The sequence below is a fragment of the Vulpes lagopus genome, chromosome 1 (genome assembly GCF_018345385.1).
Source record: "Vulpes lagopus strain Blue_001 chromosome 1, ASM1834538v1, whole genome shotgun sequence".
NCBI classification, from domain to species: Eukaryota; Metazoa; Chordata; class Mammalia; order Carnivora; family Canidae; genus Vulpes; species Vulpes lagopus.
The window spans coordinates 173858215-173878793 of record NC_054824.1 but is presented as its reverse complement, the minus strand read 5'-3'; the positions used below and the strand labels follow the sequence as shown (position 1 = coordinate 173878793).

The 20579-nt window shown below is 44.9% G+C and overlaps 1 protein-coding gene across 1 annotated transcript in view; it reads left to right on the top strand.

Annotated features, from left to right (window-relative positions):
• SMYD2 (SET and MYND domain containing 2) overlaps window positions 1-20579 on the top strand; it is a 48995-nt gene that overhangs the window by 14213 nt on the left and 14203 nt on the right. Inside the window, exons 2-5 of the mRNA XM_041763833.1 lie at window positions 6783-6846; window positions 15586-15696; window positions 18267-18327; window positions 19018-19142. Coding sequence (XP_041619767.1) covers window positions 6783-6846; window positions 15586-15696; window positions 18267-18327; window positions 19018-19142 — 361 coding nt within the window. The remainder of the gene's footprint in view (window positions 1-6782; window positions 6847-15585; window positions 15697-18266; window positions 18328-19017; window positions 19143-20579) is intronic.

Genomic DNA, 20579 nt, shown 5'->3' with positions numbered 1-20579 from the left:
CACTTCTTCTGTCACCGTTAGTTAAAAGTAATTGTTATTGCAAACCCCCTCCATTGCCAGTATCCCTTTCTTTCATGGTGAAACCCACTAAGCATTCATTTCAGTAGCAGAAAGTGGGGGAGCTTATAGGATCAAATGCTTTTCATCCAGACCCACAGCACCTGCGGCAAGGCATTAACTAGCCGGAGTTGTTAATTACATGTCCGACTTGTTGATCTTCACGGCCTCCGAATTTGAAGAGCAAGAAAATTAATCCCTGCGTGTGTCTCCTCCGGTAGAAAATGACGGGAGCGTGTCTTCTGCTTGCTGCTCCAGTCGCTGATAATCAAATAGTTGCACCTTTCTGTAGCATCTCTCTCCTCCCTTTGTGGCTGGAATTGTTCCTTAAGTTCAAAGAGCCCTTCCATTCACAGCGGGGTAGATATTTGCCCATAAAACAAAGACTTTAGCAGCGTAAATCTGCAAATAGGAGCCTGAATGCGATGGGACTCATACAGTGGTTAGTTCAGGAGTTGATACCACTTTAAAAAAAAAAAAAAGAAAGAAAGAAAACAAAGAAAAGAAAGAAAGAAAGAAAACAAAGAAAACAAAAACAAGAGTGGAGGCTAATGAAAAGCCTGACAGGAGCACACTTGGCTTGTATTTTCTCATTTAATTTTCGTAACGAACCTATGAGGTAGGAATCGTGTCTTTACGGTGGAGGAAAAGGCTTAATGCGTTTGCCTAGGATCACAGCACTGCAGGCACCAGGAGGAGGCAAGGATTTGAGCTAGAGAGGCGGGGAAGTAACTCCTCATATTCACCCTAGATTGGGAAGCAGGAATCAGGAGGAGGTGGGAAAAATAAAAAGCCTCAGCTTTCTTCTTTGTCAAAACTTGTACCTGGCTCCTGAAACGCTTTCTTGTCATTGTTAGAAAATACAGTGTCAGCCACTTTATTCTCTCCTTAACATTCATCATCAAGATAGCTCGATAACCTCATACATCCAGAATGTGCCATTCATTCTTAAGATGAGTTACCTTGCAAGCAATCTGCATTGCAGAGTTTTTCAACAGTAGTCAGCAAATTCTGCACCCCAAACGACACTGCCCCCCGAAAGGATTGCCATAGGCCGAGGCTGGTGGTTCTGCCTTCTGCAAGCTCGTTAGAATCTCCTGGGGAGTCTTCGAAAAATCCCAGCACAGACCAATTGAATGGGAGCTGCTGGGTCCTTCCCCAGGCCCAGATGGGCATGAGCTGCCGAGGTGGAGACCCTGTGAGAGGTTAGGAGCAATTCACCCTTCACTGTCTGAGTTCCATTCCTTTTGGGTTATTTCAGTTTATTGCTTCCAGTGACCTTCATTAGTCTTTCTCTGAGAGGAGTTTTGTTTTCTTCTTTTTGCAGTCTTTTCCCCAAACCTCCTGGACAATTCAGATCGGATTGCATTGCAAATGAAAGGTTTATTATGGCTGTGTCTTCTGTAGGAACAGAGATTATTCCAAACACCTTGTATGTTCCTACGGTGAAAATAGATATCCCATATGAAGTTTCTCTCTGGCTGAATGTCTCAGTCAGCAATAGTCAAACACTCAGAAAATCTCTCTCTGTGTCCTCCTTACTCACCCAAGTGCACCCCCCCCCCACTCACACACACACATTGTAGGTACCAGCTCAGCAAATTTTAGTTTGTGTTGCAACCATTAGGCTTACAGAGAGTTTACATCTCTCTCTAGCTATGGCAGAAACTGAGGCAGGTGTCTGGATAGTGGAAACAGCTCCTCTCCTGCCAACTGCCCCACCTCGTCTAACGTTGCTCATACCAGTACCTGGTATGGCACTACCAGTACCTGGTTTAGCTTTTCTCCCTCTCTGCTCTGAAGGCAGCCTGGCTCAGGAAGACGTATGTTAAGAACACATATGACCAGGCAGTTGCCCAAATGAGCATACACTCAGGAAAATATGCCCCAGAGCCAGGCAGAGCTTTTAGGTAGTTTGTGAGAGCTATAATATTCTATCACCCAGTTCCCAGTGGACATGATCCAGCTTGCACTCGCCCAGTATCTGCCTGAGGAGCACGTAGATGTATTATGCCGGATGACAGGGAAGACCTTTCTTTGCACCGACCAAGTACACACTCCTTATTTCATTACCGTGCATTTTAAGTGAAACCAATTACTTTGTCACACAGTTGGCTGAGAAACCCTCTTTGTGGGGGCGCTCCCTCCCAAAACCTCGTTTTGAAGAATGGTGCTGGGTTCTCCCCAGTATTTCTTTGGAACAAAGTGGCATAAATGGGCTGTCCTTGGAACTGTATCAACAGACCAGAGTCAAGAGCACCTTTACTTATGTTTTATTATTACTATTAGATTATCCAAACACGTAGATGATTTCTGCTCTATGTGGTATATCCTCCTGAATAACTGTCACAATAACACAAGGAAGGACGTTCTTGTATGATAAAGATGAAATTTGTACATCACGACATGTGAATTATGATTCTGCTACCTATTTGCTGAATGCCCACGTTGGGTTAGCTATTTCACCTTTGGACCCTCATTAGCTTGAAAAATAGGAATAATGTCTTTTTTCTTTTTTTTTGTTTTAAGATTTTATTTATTTATTCATGAAAGACACAGAGAGAGAGAGAGAGAGGCAGAGACCCAGGCAGAGGGAGAAGCAGGCTCCATGCAGGGAGCCCAACGTGGGACTCGATCCCAGGTTTCCAGGATCATGCCCTGGGCTGAAGGTGGCACTAAACCACTGAGCCACCCAGGCTGCCCCTAATGTCTTTTTTCATAGACCTACTAAGATCAGTTTTTATATTTTTGGTCTTTTTTTTTTTTAAAGATTTTATTTATTTAGTCATGAGAGACACAGAGAGAGATAGAGAGGCAGAGACACAGGCAGAGGGAGAAGCAGGCTGCATGCCCAGAGCCCGATGTGGGACTCGATCCCAGGACTCGAGGATCATGCCCTGGGCCGAAGACAGGCGCTAACCCCCTGAGCCACCCGAGGATCCCCAAGCATATATTTTTGGTCTTAAGGATTCCTCTATAGTCTTAAAAATTGAGAACTCCAAAGAGCTTTTGTTCATATGGGCTATGTTTATCAATATTTACCATATTTGAAATTAAAATTATAAAGTACTTAATTTAAAATGGCAACAGCTATCGCTGCCAGCATAATGTATTTGTATGAGAACTATTTTACAGAAAAAAAAAAAAAAGAATTAGTGAGAATAGTTGTGATGTTCCACAGTTTTACAAATCTCTTTAATGTTTGGATTTCCAGAGCACAGCTGGATTCTCAAGTACGCTTCTGAATTCCGTCTGTGGTGTTATGTAGTTTTGGTTGAAATATGTGGAGAAAATCCAGCCTCAAGTAGATCGGTAATCAGAAAGAGAGGCATATTTTAATGGCCTTCTCAGTTCATTGTGAATATATTTTGATTTAGCACTAAAACTTGGTTAAAGTGAATTTGTCTTGAAGAGTAGACAATGTGCAGTCTGAAGCCCTATCAGTGAGCTTATAAAGGACTCTGTTACGTTGAAGTGCCTTGGTCTGTCTTGCACTTTGAATGACTTTCTTAGCCATGCGTGATTTTTAAAATATACGCGTGTCATTTGAAAAACATTGGTTTACTGGATTATCTAGAAATTGTCCAAGTTGCTGTATTTCATCAAGCCGTATAAAAATAAGCCCCACAATTGTTAATACCCCCGCCAATCTCATCAGCTGAGAAATTGTTAAGCTCAAGAGAGCACACACATGATGGCCCTCTCTTTTCCCTGAGAGACCATCATGCCTCAGGATGCAGAAGAAACACTTGATGCACTCTTCCCACTTCATCACAGCGTGTCAAGAGAGACGTACCCAAGGGTCACGAGTTAACACAATTACTATTTGTTACTGCTTCATCAGGGACATTCTCAAGTAAAACAGGCCTTTCCCCCATTTGCTCAGAGCCTGTGGAAGTCATGAACACAGGGACACGTACCTCGATTTCTATCAAGGCTCTAGAAGTTTTACCCTCCAGGCTTCCTTACACCTTACACCTGCTGCAGTGCCAATGTCAAGATAGTGGTGTTATTTTGGAAATAGCTTTGACCCCACTGACCGCCTGAAAGAGTCCCTGGGATCCCAGAAGTCTACAGACCACAATTTGAGAACCACGGGGAGAGACTCTAGAAATTACACAACAAATTGCCAACACCTAAAAGGTAGCCTCTTCTTTCTGTCTCTTGTTTGTGGCTTGTGGACTTGGTAACTGTAGGGTGAATGAGGCCTTTCATGAAATCCCACTGGAGTTCTTCCTCAGCTCTCGAGAGCCCAATTTTGCTTTTTCTCTCCCTTGGGATGTTACCATGAGGCTAAAAATAAGCCGTGGTTTCGTATTAACTTTACTGCTTGCCTCTGTGCAGGATGGGCCACCTAAGGCTTGCTTTTTGGTATGGTCTAGAGCTAATAAAGATATTTTTGTGATAGTTTTCTCATCTTTTGTATTGGGGGTCTTCACTCTAGTTTCAGAGGCTGTTCGGTATCCGAGGATGGGCTCTAAGTGGCTCAGAGCCCTTGAAATTGCACAAAATTTTCTGTTGCTTTGGGTGGTTGGGGAGAAGGTGGGTTGTTGGGAGAATTAATAGCTTCAATCAAATCTCAAAGAGCTTCTGTGACCTCTCCCCTTGCAAAAACAAACCTCAATGAAGGGCTGCTTCAGGTGGACATTTTCATGAGGCGGCCTCTACCTGCCCATTATCTATTTCCAAACGCACCTGTTTTTGGAAAGAACCTTCAAAGTCCCCTCTCTGGCTTTGCCCATCTTTACTTTCCATCCCCTGGGCATGCCTTCAGGGTCCACATCACTTAGCACTTGCTTACAAGTCACTTCACAGTTGTTTCCTGAGCAACCTCTTCCGTCCTTTCTCCCTCAGTGTAAAATGCAGCAGGGCCGGGACCATCCATCTCATTTCTCTTTTATTGCAAAATGCAAAGTCAGAGTCAGGATCCCTTCAGGCAGACCTTGGGGCGGGAATGGAAGGGGGTTACTTTAGGCCAGAGAATACACTCCGCTAAATCAGTGAGCTCCTTTTTAAACTATTGAGATGTGCAAACTCTGGGATTTTTATTTATGCCTCAGCCGCAAGATGTGTTTTTCTCCCACACATTCTCCAGTCTGCTTCTTGGAATCCGAGCGCTGTCATGAAAGCTGCAAGGCAGTCTGTTTAGCTCCAACAGGAGCATTTCTGGAACAGTCTCAATTCCGTGGGAGTAGTGTGGTGACTGCCGCTCGCCGACAAGGAGCAGAGGAGGACTCTGCAGCGTGATTATATGTATATTCTGGAATATCAGCTCCCAGGGGTGCATCGCAGTGGGTGGGAGGGTGGGAGGGTGGGGGGGCCTCCAGCGCAGTGCAGCGCCCTGGCAGCAGCAGAGCGCCCCTCGTGGCGAGCCGTCGGCATTGCCGCAGGTGGAAGGCCGGCTTCAGTGGCTAGGGGCCTAAGATAGTGCTCTGATTTAACCTTGGGGCTATTCCCCGCCTCAAACACATTTTTAAAGGGTTCTGTCTTGTGGGGTTTAATTCAGTGGCTTCACAATTTTTAAAAGAGCTTTGGCTTATCTAACACAACACACTAGCTCCTGATGGTTGGGAAACAACAAAATCCCTGACCTCTATGGGAAGCAGGGAAGTAATATGGCAATGGAAGGGGGTATTGAAGTCATTACAAAGAGGCAGAAGGGGGCGCGGGGGGGGGGGGGTGCTCAGCAGGGTGGCTTAGCAGTTTAGCGCCTTCGGCCCTGGGGCTTGGTCCTGGAGACCTGGGATCGAGTCCCATGTCAGGCTCCCTGTGTGGAGCCTGCTCCTCCCTCCGCCTCTCTCTCTCTCTCTCTCTCCCCCCCATGAACAAATAAATAAAATCTTAAAAAAAAAAAAGAGGCAGAAGGATCACTCAGTACAGTACATCGACAAGGTGGTGTAGACACTGGTCGCATCCAGTAATATTTTATCCAAGATTATGTCACTCCTTACTGGGTTGCACTATATATCATAAATATATATATATATATTTTTTTTTTTTTTGAATGGAGGGAGGGGCAGAGGGAGAGGATGAGAGAAAATCTCAAGGAGACTCCACGCTAAGTGCAGAGCCCAACGCCTGGCTCGATCTCCCCACCCTGAGATGAAACCAAGAATCAGATGGTACCCCCCAGGTTGCATTATTTTTAAACTTCACTTTCTGGGCAGCATTGGAATTACTGACAGACGCCGTTCCATCTTCTGCCGTACTTGCATCTTTAAGTGGTACAGGTTGTCATTCACACTGCATCCCACCCCCCCAACCCCGTGCGGGTGCCCTCCAATCCTCTGTATGAGTTCAAACCTCCAAGATGGTTTTATTTATTTCTGACCTTCTTTAGCAGATGAGAAAAAAATCAGGACCTAAAAGCCTTTGACTTGCCCCAAACTACTGAGTACTAGCACAGGTGATGTGGAAGCCCTGGTGTCCCAGGCCAGGCTCATGAGCCAAAGAGCACACCGCTCAGCAGTTTAGAAGGTGCCCTTCACACTGTCAGGGGCGGTAAACGTTGGTGCATGTACTGTTTGACTAACTTACTCCTACTCAAGGGCTGAATCTGGTCAAAATTCTCCTTTGGGAAAAATGCCACTTTAGCAGTGGGAGAGTAAGGTAAGGTGAATCCTGGCTCTGCTTTCCGACCAGATGGCTTTCATTATTGCATGATAAAATATGCAGCTTCACATTTCTGTGCCTCTCGCCACTACAGTGCCCTTTCTGTTTTTAAGGAAAGAAGGATTGTCCAAATGTGGAAGATGCAAGCAGGCATTTTACTGCAATGTGGAGTGTCAGGTAGGTTCTGGGCCAACTGGTAGGGAGGGCCTTGTTTCCTAAGAAGATTGGGACCCTACTCTCCTTCCTTTCCTTGTCACAGCATCCCCAGCACACTTTTGCAGCCAGAGCTGGGAAGCTTAGTTTGGGTCTAGGATGTTCCTGGATACCCCTGAGGGCTGGCCCAGGACTGACAGGCAGCCGGTGAGAGATAGCAACACTTTGGGGCCACATGCAGGTGCCGGAGAAGGGGGAAAGACATGAGGAGAGCATGTTGGGTGCAGGCAGGTATATTGCCAAGGTTGACAGTTTGCTCCCCAAGGCCACCAGCAACAGATGGAACACTGCAGAGGTGACAAATGAAAGATGTGAAAATGGTATCTTTAAAATACTTTAATTTTTACTGTCACAGGTCTGTATTATTATAAATCCCCATAAGCAGGCCACACGTTCTCCTTGGTCTGTTCAAACCCAGTCTGAGTTCAGCTAGACGTAGGTGAGCCCCTGGCACAGCCCTTATACAGCCAGAGGGTGGCTCCTCCGAATCTGTCCTTGGGGCTGGTGCCTTGGAAGCAGGGAAGCAGCCAGGGTTGGGCAGGCTCAGGAGGCTGGTTGCACGTAGAACATGGGCCATCTGGTTTGGTGGGTAAGTCTCTAGGGAATCCTATAACATGGGAATGGGAAGCTTAAGGAGAAATTTGAAGGAACCCTTGGTAGCTCTTTGAGGCCCTAGGAGTGTTGTTTTCCATACTTGTCTACTATAGTCTAGTTCGACTGAATGTTCATAGGTATTCCATGGAAAATGCTTTCCATGTTCTATCACTTTGAATTTAGGGAGAATATGATCTTTGACATCTGTATACCCTCCTTAGTCTATTTTTTTTAAATGGAAATCTATTCATATACCCTGGGAAATGCTAATATTATGAAACAGTGGCTTTAAGTGACAGGGAGGATTTTCTCCATAATCTTTACCTTTTTTTTTTTTTTTTTTTTTTGTCATTGCTCTGGCCAGACGTGGTGTCATTTACCTCCCATACTCCACCACCCTTCCCTGATCTACTTCTGATTACTTACTATTTCGTTGCTTTCTTTCTCTTCTCCCTGTGCAGTTGGCTTCTGAAAATATTCAAAGAGCATTCCCATTTGACCACAGAGCTCCAGTCACAATGGCCCCTTGCTGGAATGAGGTACAGGCTGAGCCAGGGGCCTGGGAACATCTCCCTTGGCTCTGCAGGCTCTGTGTACAGCCCACTCCCTTGTGTCCCCCAAGATAGGCTTCCCGAGGTTGTCAGCCTATGTGACAGCAACAATATAAATGGCTTGTAGTTGAGTTTTCAGGGAGTGTGCCTTCTTTTGAAGAGGAGAGATCCTACTTTGCTCCTATCAGTTGTGAATAGAATATTCTGTGGTTGGACTGCTTCAGTGTTAGGAGATCAGTGAGCCCTGGGAATTCCATGATTTGATTCCAGGCACAATAAGTTAGCTCTTTCTATATTTAAGTTAAATACTTCTAGAACAATTAACTCATTACATTCTGGCTTTTTAGAGAAGCAAGATCGTAAAATCACATAGAGCTTACCCAGTGTGCATGGTATAGTAGAAGGGGATGGGCCTAGCTCTGCAACCTACTAGCACTATGAACTTGACAAGCCACAGGACATCTCTGAGCTCATTTTCTTCAAACACAAATGAAGACAGTAGTGCCCATCCTGACAAATGTTAGGGACCTCGTGATATGAGAGCTATGAAAGCTCCCTATAAACCCTGACACTGTGGACAGGTATGAGGGCATATAGAAAATAATATGACAGTAATTTAGGCTGGACCAAAGTGTAACTCTGTGCAAAGAATAAAGTATACAGCATACTTTAGAATTGAGGGACTTTTTTTTTTTTTCCACTCCAGAGAATGGATGGATTCCAAGAACTTGAGAACACTGATGATGTACATTTTGTGAGTCACGCTTATTCCAAAATGGATCTTAACTTCTCTGATGAAGCTGTAATCAGTTCATCACTGCATCAATATAAAATACCAGAATGCATTAGATGCCGAGTTATCTCTGAGTCTTCTGAGCATGCTGTTAACTCATCTTCCATAAGGCCTTAGTAGGTGGCATTATTTTGATGAACCATTGTGGTCCAGTGGGGTTTTCAGGGTAGCCGTTGTGGCTCCCCTTCCCTTCAGGAGTTTCCCAAAGCTTCAGACTCAGAAAGCTCATCTGTGAGCACACAGCGAAGGGCACTCTCTCTAGGAGGGCTCCCACTAACCTAATACCCTGGCCAATGTGTACCAGGATGCCTGCGTATCACTTAATAACAAGCAGTTTGACGATCTGTACATTCTCCTCCCATGGACACATTGTACAGGTGGTCAAGTCATAATGAGATTCCTTGGGTGGCAGCGAAGCCTCGAGTGGAGGGGACTGCTCTGTGATGCTAAGTCATGTCCAGAGGCCCTAGGTCAGGACAGCTTGCTGGTCCAGCCTCATGATGGAGAATCTTCCCTGCTACTCACCCATTTTTTCACTCTTGTTTCATCCGTTCCCTTTTGTTATAGGGAGAGGTTAACGGCCATCAACGTTTGCCATGCTTTAGTGCTGGACAACTAAGTGAGTGCAGGGCGGTGGGTTGTAAGGACAAAGAATGGTCCTAGGATTTAATAAAAGTAAATGCCTAGAAATAAATGGCAGTTCAGGAGCTTCATACATAAAATGATTAGGGAGGAATCTGAAGATTGGTTCAGATAAAAACATATTCAAGTTCCTCCTAAGGAGGTGCTTGGGTGGGTTCAGAGGGGAAACTGTGCTGCACAAAACCAGGGCAGTGATGGATGGTAAGAGGCAGGTAACTGAGTGATTCTCCGCCTGAGAGAACAGGGCCCTCAGCTGCTTCTCATGACCTGGGCCTTTTTCAGACATAGACCCCTCCCACCTGGAGTGTAGGTCTGGGCACCAGACAGCAGGGTGCGGGAGGGTCAGAGTGAAGGTTACCAGGTCCATCATGTCAGTAGATAAGAAAATAGTAGCCACAAGATGTTGGGTGACCCGCCCAAGGTCACAGTGGCAGAACTGGAGACTAGATTGCACATGCTGCTGACGGAGGGCCATCACCCTGTTCCAACACTGTGGCTGGGGGTTCTGAGGGTCCTCTGGGAGATGGGACACTATGGGAACATGTCAAAGACAGAGAAGTGGCCTTCAGTGGATGCGGGAGGGGAGAGCCCCTTTTGGTGTCATCTTGCTGAAAATCTCTCCCAAGGGTGCTAAGGCACACACTCCTCCCTGAGGGTTCCCTCTTTCCATGGGAGTACGGCATCTCAGGAGAGTCTAGCCACCACGTACACTCTCCCCAGGCCCTCTTCTCTAACTGCAGTGCTGTAGGATTTTGCTTTATTTTATACAATTTGGTGGTATCTTGTCCCATTTACTTTTCTCTTCATTCACTTGACTCAGTGTGATCCTGCCAGAGGAAAGATTTTAATTGATGATGCATGAAAGGATAATGGGAGGAAACATAAAAGAAATAGAAATTCCTTTTTAGTTAGGCTTATTTTGTAACCTGTGTGTTTTAATGAACTCTATTTATTTTTATAAATATGCCTGGAAAGCTAAGTATATTATTCCCTCTCTTAGACTTCTTCATTAAATTGCACCATGACATGTTCAAGAGAAGAGTTTTACAAAGTTATTTTATAGAGGAATCATTGTAGAGTAGAACTCTCCAGGGTATTATTTCTGAACACTGGAAAATAGAAACTGTGATTCATAAGTGGAGGTGATGGGGTTACAAGTGTGCTTTCGTAAGTAAGAAGGGGCGTGCCCTGATGGGGATGTGTGTTTTTTTCTCACACAAAAAGCAATGTGTGAGAAGCAAGTGACTAAGGATATGCGAAAATGTGTGACTTTCGTCATTGATGAGAAAGTAACTGAAGTGTAGAAAATGCCTAAGAAATGCTCATCTGACCCTCTTGTTGTTATGGGTGATTTAGTGAGTGGGTCCAGAGTCATAGGTTCAATCCTGGTTAAATTCACGTTGGTCTCTTAACCCAAACCTAGGAAGCATCTTGAACTTGATTACTCTTTTCTCTGAATGTTTTCATATCACCAGTAGGAAAAGGTGTGGTTGAAGGAATGAGCACATCCTCTGGCTCTTGCATGGGAACATAGAACAAAGCACATGTCTTTGTGATGGGGGTTCCGCAGCCCCAGCCACCTTTGTATGAGATGGTCAGTGTGCACCTGATTCCTTTTGCATTCTTCCTCTTGATGATAATGGTGGTGGCAGCAGAAATCCCATGATGTTTTCTTACATTCCACATTTCAGGAAGTTACATGCATTTGTCCAAGTAGAGTACATCTGTTTTGAAAGCTCCATTAGAGCATGAGAAACACCAGGTGCAAGAGTTAGAAAAGGGGACTTCACAATAAAAACTCAATCTCCTTCGCCAGGAAGACAGCATTATCATTCGCTCAGCAGAAAACTGGATGAAATAACAGCCAGTCATTTCTTCTAGGGTTGGAAATGCTGGTGCACCATGAGACAATTTTACAACTCTTTATGCGTCTTGCAGCATTTCTGTCCACGCACAAACAGGAAAATCATGCAGAGCAGTTATTATGTTGGCTGAAAATGGCATAGAAGTTTAAAAGGGTCACAGAAATTTCTGCATCTTACTCTTAACGTAGACTTAATTATTTCATTTTATTGCACAAATAATCTGTGCTCATTTTAGAAAAACCAGAAAGTATAGTCGGAAACGAGGACAGAAAGAGTATCCATAATCTTGTCCTTCCAGAGAAAAATCACAACTAGCACTTTGCTACATGTCTTTCTGAGTCCTTCCTGCCCGTTTATTTGCGTGTTATTTTTCTGCATGGTAGGATCCAGATTTACATAAAATTATCAAAAGAATGCAATCAGGGCAGGAGAAATAGCTTGCCTTTTGAAGAAAAATACTCAAAAAAATTTTAGAAAAACTGACAAAAGTGTTTTAAAAAGCATAAGTGGTTGCAAAACTACTCTGTGTATGAAGAAACCACCGAGTACTAAAAAACAACAAAACAAACAAAAACTTTTAATGTTAATATTTATTCCTGTTCACCAGGATAGCTTAATTTTTTTCCAGTTTTGTCCAACCTGATTATGTACAATTTTTTTTAGTCAAAACTGGGCCAAGTTGCCACCATCAGGTTCTCTATGGTATGTGGACCATGATAGAAGAAGGCATGTCAGGATATGCTCAAAACCTAACTGACGTTTCTGCCAGATGCTGTTCTCCGTCCCACCCTTCTTTTGTGTGTGTGCCATGGAGATACATCTGTGTCATTCCTCCCTTGACGCCACATCTCTTGCCATCTTCCAGCAGGAACTGAAAACTTATTTTGGGAAATTTCCCTTGATGAAACTTACATGATTCCACACTTCTTTGAATTTATCAATGAATTTATCAAATAAATTTCTCTGATTTCACTGCTGTGTGTGGGACCGTTTCACATTATAGGTGCTCTTATATATGTCTTCTGACACAGTCACAAACCACTTAAAGTCAAAGGCTTCATCTCCCCTCCCTCCCTCTAGGGTCAGTTGCAGGGCTTATTGGATGGATGAACGAATCCATGAATGAACAGTTTACCATGTGTTTGAGAGTGTGGTATGCACTGGGTGCTGCCCTGAGTGCTTCTCGTGGATGAGCTGATTGGATCCCCACAAGGACCCTTCGTGGTTGCACGACTGCCTGATTATCCCTCTATGCAGGTCCTCCACGGCTTGGTCTTCAGGCTTCGTATCTGATTATCGCTGTTGGAAGGTGTAAAATCATAGCCTCAGAATTCTGGACCTGCTAAGTAACTCAGGGATTATGTTATTTACAGCCAAGGGTACAGATGCAGAGGGATTAAGAGATCTGCCTAGTGTCACATAGCTGCGGAGCAGGGAAAAGAATGCAGGTTTCCTGAGCCCCAGACCAGTGTCCTCTTACTTGACAAAACTCCACTCTCCTTCCAGAGTGTTCTTTATAGTGAGGTTCCCTTCCCTTTGAGGACTTTCACATCAGTGAATGTCATCGTTGGGTGTTAATTTATATTCACGTTGATTTTATATTAATTTTGTTAATGAATTAATTCCATTAATAAATGATAGATACATCATGGTAAGAAAAGGTATTAAACTTCCTTCTCCCAGGAGTCATTGTTGTCGAACACCAGTGACAGGACCTACCGTTCAGAAATCGGCACGTCAAAGGCCCTGCAAAGGCCTTCTCTTAGAATTCCTGGTTTCCCACTGGAAATGTGCTCACACGTGTAATTATCTAGCTGTCCCTGGCTGGCAGTCCCCGTCCCTCTCAGATATCCCAAGGCCTGAAGGCCTCTTGATCTTTCCCTCTTTGCCTCATTGCCATGCTCTCATTTCAGGCTTTGGCTAGAAACAGATCCCCTTCCCCTTGGGCATATCTTGTCATTTCTTTCTCTCTCTGCTCTTAGTTATGTTCGGCATGGAGTTATTTAACTGTGCGGAGCATCTTGGTACCGGACTTGAGCAAATGGCCTGCACCATGTAGCAGCACGTTAAATGTGACATCATGCCCTTCTTTCTCGTGTCTTTCCTTCTTGTGGAGGGAAGAGGGTAGGGGGACCTCTTCATTCACTCAGCAACTTTATTGAGGACATAGTAAGTGGCAGGCCCTGTTCTAGCTTCTGGAGTTATAGATGTGGGAAAAAACCCACACCAGACTGAGTTCCTTTATTTTAATGGGGGGAGACAGATACTGACCAAAAGACTGATAAATATGTAATATCAAATGTGAGAAGCACCTAAGAAATATAGAGCAAGGAAGTGGACAGTGCTGGGCATATGCCATTTTTTGTACGGTGTTCATGGCAGTCATCTTGACAAGGTGACATTTGAGCCAGAGATGTAGAAGAGTTAGGGAGCAAAATAGATATCTAGGAAAAGAGGGCATCAGTCAGGAGTACAGCAAGTGCGGAAGGTCTGAAGACAGGAGTCTGCATGGTCTCTGTAAAGAGCAGCAGGGGGGGCTATGTGGCTGACGTGGAGTGAGGCAAGAGACAGCATGGTAGGAGGTGATGAGGTCAGAGGAATGAAGGAGGGGGCTTCCATCATGAGTGGCTTATCAGTCATCTTCAAGACTCTGCCTTTTGCTCTGGGATGAGAAGCCATCAGAAGGTTCTGAGCTGAGAACTGGCATGAGATGAGTTCTGTGTAGTAGGATCGACTACCCTGGCTGCTCTGTTGAGCCTAGTCTACAGGGGCAGGGGCAGAAGCAGGCATCTGGGTAGGAGGCGTAGGTGAGGGGAGGTGTCTGGGCTGCAGCAGGGTAGGTAGTGGGGCATTGAGGGGTGATCATGTCCTAGATCTGTCCTGAAGCCAGGGAAAGGGGGTATGCTTAGGGGTGAATGTAGAGTGTAGTGGGGAGACAGGCAGCCAGGATGGCCCCGGGTTCCAGCCTGATCATCTGAAAGAACAGCCCAGCTGTATCCTGAGGTGGGGAAGGCTGAGGGGACAAAGGCCGTACCTACTTCCTGTGAGGGGGAGCGTGTCTGTAGACTCCCCTCAGGATACCAAGTGCTGTGGCATTTCCCACCTCAAAAGTCATCCACCCTCCACCCTTCTGCCCCCCACCCCCCACCCCTTCGGCTCTCCCTGGATATGCCCCCTAAGTGCTCCTGGCCCCATCACGCCGACACCACTGGTTTATGTCAATGAGCAATGGCCTCCATGATGTGCAGTCTCTCAGTATCCCAGCACCCCTGCCACCAGCGACGGCATCACCGGGTCCTCCCTGCTCCTCAGACTTCTTCCCTCCATGGCCACACGGCACCACGGTGTCCTTCCTCCTCAGCCTCGCCCTGCCACACTCACAGCGTCGCTACCCAGCCAGTAGTGAGGACATACCCTTTGTGCCCCAACCCGGGGCATAAGGGCATCAAGACAGGACTAAAAGGAACACAGTCAGTGTTCCTCTGTTATCACACGAGTCTTCAGGGAGTCTGTATTCCTAAATATGCTCAGTAGTCGTCTCTGGCAGGCTCTTTGAGGGCCCTTGACAAAGCCTTCATTTGTGTTTTGTTTCTATCACCTATGAAAGGGGACTAGTTGCTGGGTACGGATCTCAGTTATTTGCCCTGATGTGAGAACAGAACCAGAACAGGACTGTGAGGGAGCAGGGCCAGATCCATGGCTGATACCCCAGATCACTCAGCGCTGCAGTCTGACAACTCCCACAGATAATGGCAAGCCGTATGCGTTGGTTGGAAGAATGAGGGAGGTTGCAGAAAGACACGAGATGCTTGATGGAAAAACACAAAGCAGATTTTCTCTTCCCAACAGCCTTGGCCAGGCCCAAGTCAAGGTCATACGACCATCTCTATCTTATTATTATTATTATTTTTTGGTATTTTTTTATTGGAGTTCTATTTGCCAACATATAGCATAACACCCAGTGCTCATCCCGTCAAGTGCCCCCCTCAGTGCCCATCATCCAGTCCCCCCGTCCCCCCGCCCACCTCCCCTTCCGTGTTCATTTCCCAGAGTTAGGAACGACCATCTCTATCTTAAAGGATGTTTTTATCTCTAGCTTTTGTGAGCATCATCGTGTTTTCCAAAAGGAAACACATTTCACTTGACCTTAACTAGAAGGACTTACTGCATCATCCTCTCTTCTCGAACTTTATTCCTGTGTGTGTGTGTGTGTGTGTGTGTTTAATCTTTTTTTTTTTTTTTTTTTTTACCTTCCCAGAAAGAAGATTGGCCCATGCACAAGCTGGAATGTTCTCCCATGGTTGTTTTTGGGGAAAACTGGAATCCCTCAGAGACTGTCAGGCTAACTGCAAGGATTCTGGCCAAACAGGTGAGGATGTGGGATAATGTTCAAGTGCAGTTTTTTTCCTTTTTTTTTCTTAAAGGTCAGAAAGATGAGTGGCCTGTGGTGATCATCTCTTGTTAAATATTCTTGGACTCTATTTCCTGTCACATCCCTATGGACGGGCGTGGGAATAACACTGCAGGCACAAGCCAGTGTGTTGTTTGCCCGTGCGACTAGGATGTCACTTACCCCAGGTCAGGAACACAGCCACAGCTGTTACATTCTGAACTCTTCACGAGACAGGTTTACATAGAAAAATACAGTCTTTCGAAACATGAAGACCCGAGTGACAATAACTAGAGCGTTCCAGGGAACCAGAGTGGCCTGAGAAGCTTTGCGATGTTTCGCCTTTTTTTCTGATGCCTCCCAGTGCTCCCTGCCTCTCCTCCCAGCAGTGTCCTATTTCTCCCCGTCTCCTTGCTTGCTCTTGCCTAGGCAGGCAAGGAATGGGATGGAACAGCCGCTTGGCAGATGCAAAGGAGAAGAGAAGGAGAAGGAATGGAAAAAAGTAGAAATGGAGGCAAGGTGAGAGAGGAAGAGGGTAAAAGAAGTAGTAAAGAAAGAGATGCCCCCAGTGGGAACAGATGATGGCCACGAACAGTTCCTCTAAAGATGTTGCCAGGACCGGTATCCTTGTTTTTTGGTCAGTCCTTACTGATGGTGGCTAATGAGGTGCCGGATCTCCAAAGGAGCAAACTAAAAAAAGAGGGAGAAACACCATCAAACGTGTCCTTGTGACACAATGGAATAGGTTGTGTGGAGCTTAGAAGGCATAGGTCCACGGAGGTGCTTGCTCATATTAAGGAGGTGCTTGCTAGTAAGAAGTTGGTGGCAAGGCCTCTGTCCTATACATTTCTTAGAGCTGAAATTTCATCTACCTCTTCTTTTATACCTGCCACCCTGCCTCCCTTTAAAATCTTCTTTTTTCTTTCTTTCTTTCTTTCTTTCTTTCTTTCTTTCTTTCTTTCTTTCTTTCTTTCATCTATCTATCTATCTATCTATCTATCTATCTATCTATCTATGCCAAATGTGGTTGTAGTGATTGGCACATATCTGTCCCCAACCCAAGTTAGGATCGTGGGCCACATAAACAGAAGTAGAACATTTCCAAACTCTGAGGTCACTGTTCCATTCTGTGCGGTGTGGGTCAGGTGCTTGCTGAAGTGCCACTTCATCCACTCTGGGTAACGGGAGGATTCAAGGGTTGCCTGCAGGGTGAGGCCCAAAAAAAAAAAAAAAAGAAAAAAAAATCCACATTGTTTGCCCCCAGAAGATGTTAACTTTGAGTCCTTACTACCAGTTATTTTTAAATATATGCCAAGTTTTGGTCAGAAGGAAAGGGTAGGGTAGGAGGAGTGTGTGACCCGGTGAGGTGTCAGGGTGAACAGGCCATCATGGTTGGATCTGGAAGCATTTGGGGGAGGGTGGGGTGGCCAGTCTGCTTGTTCTCCCCTCCCCACCTCACACTCTGATGGCATTTTACAGTGCTGTGGTTAAGAATTCAGAAGAAGCTGGTGTACTTTCCTGAATGAACAGCTTTCCCAGGCAAGATGACTTAACTAATCTTACAGAAATGTATCCTGTGAATGGAAGATTTCTGCTCCAAAAAAAGAACAATTGGAATGTTTTGGCACCAGGAGGGTGGTCTGAATGCTCTGATGAGTTTATACCAGTTCCATTCAACTTTTATTATAATTACTATTACTACTGATAGTCTATTAAATGAAAAGTTACCTGGCCATCTTTTCATCTCAGTAGGACTTGATGATTAGAAAAACCAGACCATTTGTATTCTAGTAGCTTGCAAAGGATTAGGGGAGACCGGCTACCCAACTACCAAGGGGAAGCTTAACATGTTAACTAGGGAGGTGAGAGCGCCCTGCTAGACCACCTGTATCCCCAAATTGAATAGCCAGATTACAAAGACACGGCCTCAGGCCAGCTCTTGAGCTCTGCTTTTGAACTCTTGTCAACACCAAGTTTATTCATGTTCTCAAAGCCTAGCAGGTTTACTATTGTTAGCTCCTCTTGGGGTGTCTAGAACAAAGCCAGCAACACGTTTAAAGTGAATCTGGGCTCACAGATACCACCAAAAGTGTTCTTTTTGAAACACAGAATTTGAGATCATTTTAGCCTATGCTTAAAGAAAGTGTAAAACGGATGGGGGGTTTGATTTTGTTCCTTTTTAGAAGGAGAAATAATAAATAGGATGGTTCCTCTGTAGACTCAGAGTCCTTTTAAGTCAGGGCCCTAAAAAGTTGATTTCTCACCACTCTTCTTTTCCATAATAGGCATCTTTGAGCCTACTGTGTGCAGATGGCCCTATCAGGGTGTTAGGAACATGGCAGACAATTTAAAAAGTTTTCCAAAATAGTCCTTCTGATTTCGGTGTTGGGCAGACATTGTCAGCACCCATTGGCAGTACTCCTTGGAGAGTTTTCTGGGCTTCATTGGGAATCGTTGTTCTTTCTTTATGTCGGTGTGAAAGCGAAAGCACTACATTTTGCCCTGGTGGTTAAAATCTCCCATCTGTGTGATTTCTTCCCAATTCCTAGAAGATCCACCCAGAGAGAACACCTTCCGAGAAATTGTTAGCTGTGAAGGAGTTTGAATCACGTAAGTCTTTGTGACTGGCAGAGGAGTTATTTTGGCGACCCATTACTATGGACGAGGCCGGGTTGGAGAAAGGTGCAGGGTGTGTTCCTTGTGGTGCTGGGTATTTTAATTACTAGTTTTTACTTTGATTTGTGTGCCTGTTTTGAAAAACGACTTTTTTTTTTCCCTGAGTTGACCTGATTACTAGGAAATAATTAAGGGAAGTAAGAACTTGCAGGATGAATTACTGCATCCTGAGCTATCTCTTCCTGGCTCTCCTGGCATGCTGAATATTTTGGTATCTTTGCTGAATTGCAGTCCTGTAAACAGCTGATGTCCCTACTGAAAGACATTAAATCAGGGCTGTCCAGTTTCTTGACCATGACACGGATTCCAGGGCCAATGTGGGGAGAGCGGACTGGACTAGCCCGAGGCTGCTTATCAGCGCTGGCCACTCATTCCTGACCTCCCTGCTAATGGTCAGTTGAAATTTCACATCCCGAGTGACTTCCAGTTGTCAGAGGAAGAGAAGAAAGAAACAGCATGCTTTTCTTACCCTAGAATTTATCAGTTAGACCAAGTAATGGGGGAAGAATATTTTCTGGGGGCTCCACATATTCCCCACCCCCCCATGCTATTTACAGTAAGACAGGGAAGTAGCTAGAAAGCCAGAGTTTTCTACCTGGCGAATAATGGTTTGCTTCTCCACAGATCTGGATAAATTAGACAATGAGAAGAAAGACTTGATTCAGAGTGACATTGCTGCTCTTCATCACTTTTACTCCAAGCACCTTGAATTCCCTGACAGTGAGAGCTTGGTGGTACTCTTTGCACAGGTAAGAACGCTAGCAGCAGGTGATGCTACTCTAGCCTTTCCCTGCCCAACTCCCTCTCCCAACACAGACCTGGTAAAGATGAACGAAATAGACTGATGGCTTCTGTGACGACAAGGCTGTTGACCTCTTGGACCCTGTTTTGCATAGCCCTGCTAGGTGACCTTGAGCAGACCTTGAGCCGGCCCTCCTTGATGGGTGGTGCATAGGAAATTCACCTTACTTCAGCCTTTTACCACAGAAAGAGTTTCTGAAAACAGAGGGGTTGCCAGTGTCCCAATACTGTGGCCTCCTGGAATCTCTTTGAAAGGAAAAGATCATTTGAGGTGCCCACATTAAATTTTACCTTTCTTCTCTTAAACCTTCCATTCTGACAGTAATGTTTTTACTCCTACCAACACGATATTGACAGAGCACAGGCAAATCCAGATGTTCCCAAGAGGGAGGCCCTCTCGGGTGGCCCTAGGAAGGACAGTCTCCACAGAGAGGAGCCCGAGTGGGTCTAGGCACAGAAAGTGTTTACTGACGGTTGCTAAGAAATCTTTAGAGAAGTCTAGGTTTACCAAGCTCAGATCTAATTAAAACATTACAGAGACTTCTAGACAAGAGCAACTTAGAAGTGATTGAGGCACTGGAAATCTGCCATGTGGAAAGACTGAGACATAGGCATGGTTGGAACAAATGAAGAAAGTGTAGGGATCATCCTTCGGCAGCACATAGTCTGGCTGCATAGATGTTCCTCTTATGGCAAGGGTGGTTCTTCCGGGCATGACTTGCTGGGTCAGATTTCTCTCCCTTACATACCCTGCAGCTTTCCCTACAAGCCAAATGTGTAGTTGAAGGTGACCTTCCAGACAGAGCTACATTCCCCTGCTGGAATTTTAGTCTCTAGCTCCACAGAAGACCTTGGGTGGATGCTTACCCATCTTTATCGTAGAACAGAATCAGCATCACCTATGTACCGGTTGACCCAGTAGTTCCATTTCTAGGAATCTGTCCTAAGAAAGTAATCAGAGATTATGGATAGTAATTGACACACGGATTGTCTGTTGCAAAGTTCTTTTTAAAACTGAAAAACAAAACAAAACAAAAGCAAAAAAGGAAATATAAATGGCCAGCAGTATAGGAGTTTAGAAAATAAATTATGGCATAGCGTCATGATGGAAGCTTATATAGCCTTTATAACTTTGGTTTCAACAAATGTCTAGGGATGTGCAAAATGTTGATACAGCTGTAAGTGTAAAATCAGGATGAAAAATGTGTTATAATATGAAAATACACATATTAAAAAAGATCCAGTGGAAGTTCACAGGTGGTTATCTCCTCAGTTGTAGAAAATTTTTGCTTTTTTTTTTTTTTTTAAGATTTTATTTATTTATTCATGAGAGACACAGACAGAGATGCAGAGACACAAGCAGAGGGAGAAGCAGGCTCCATGCA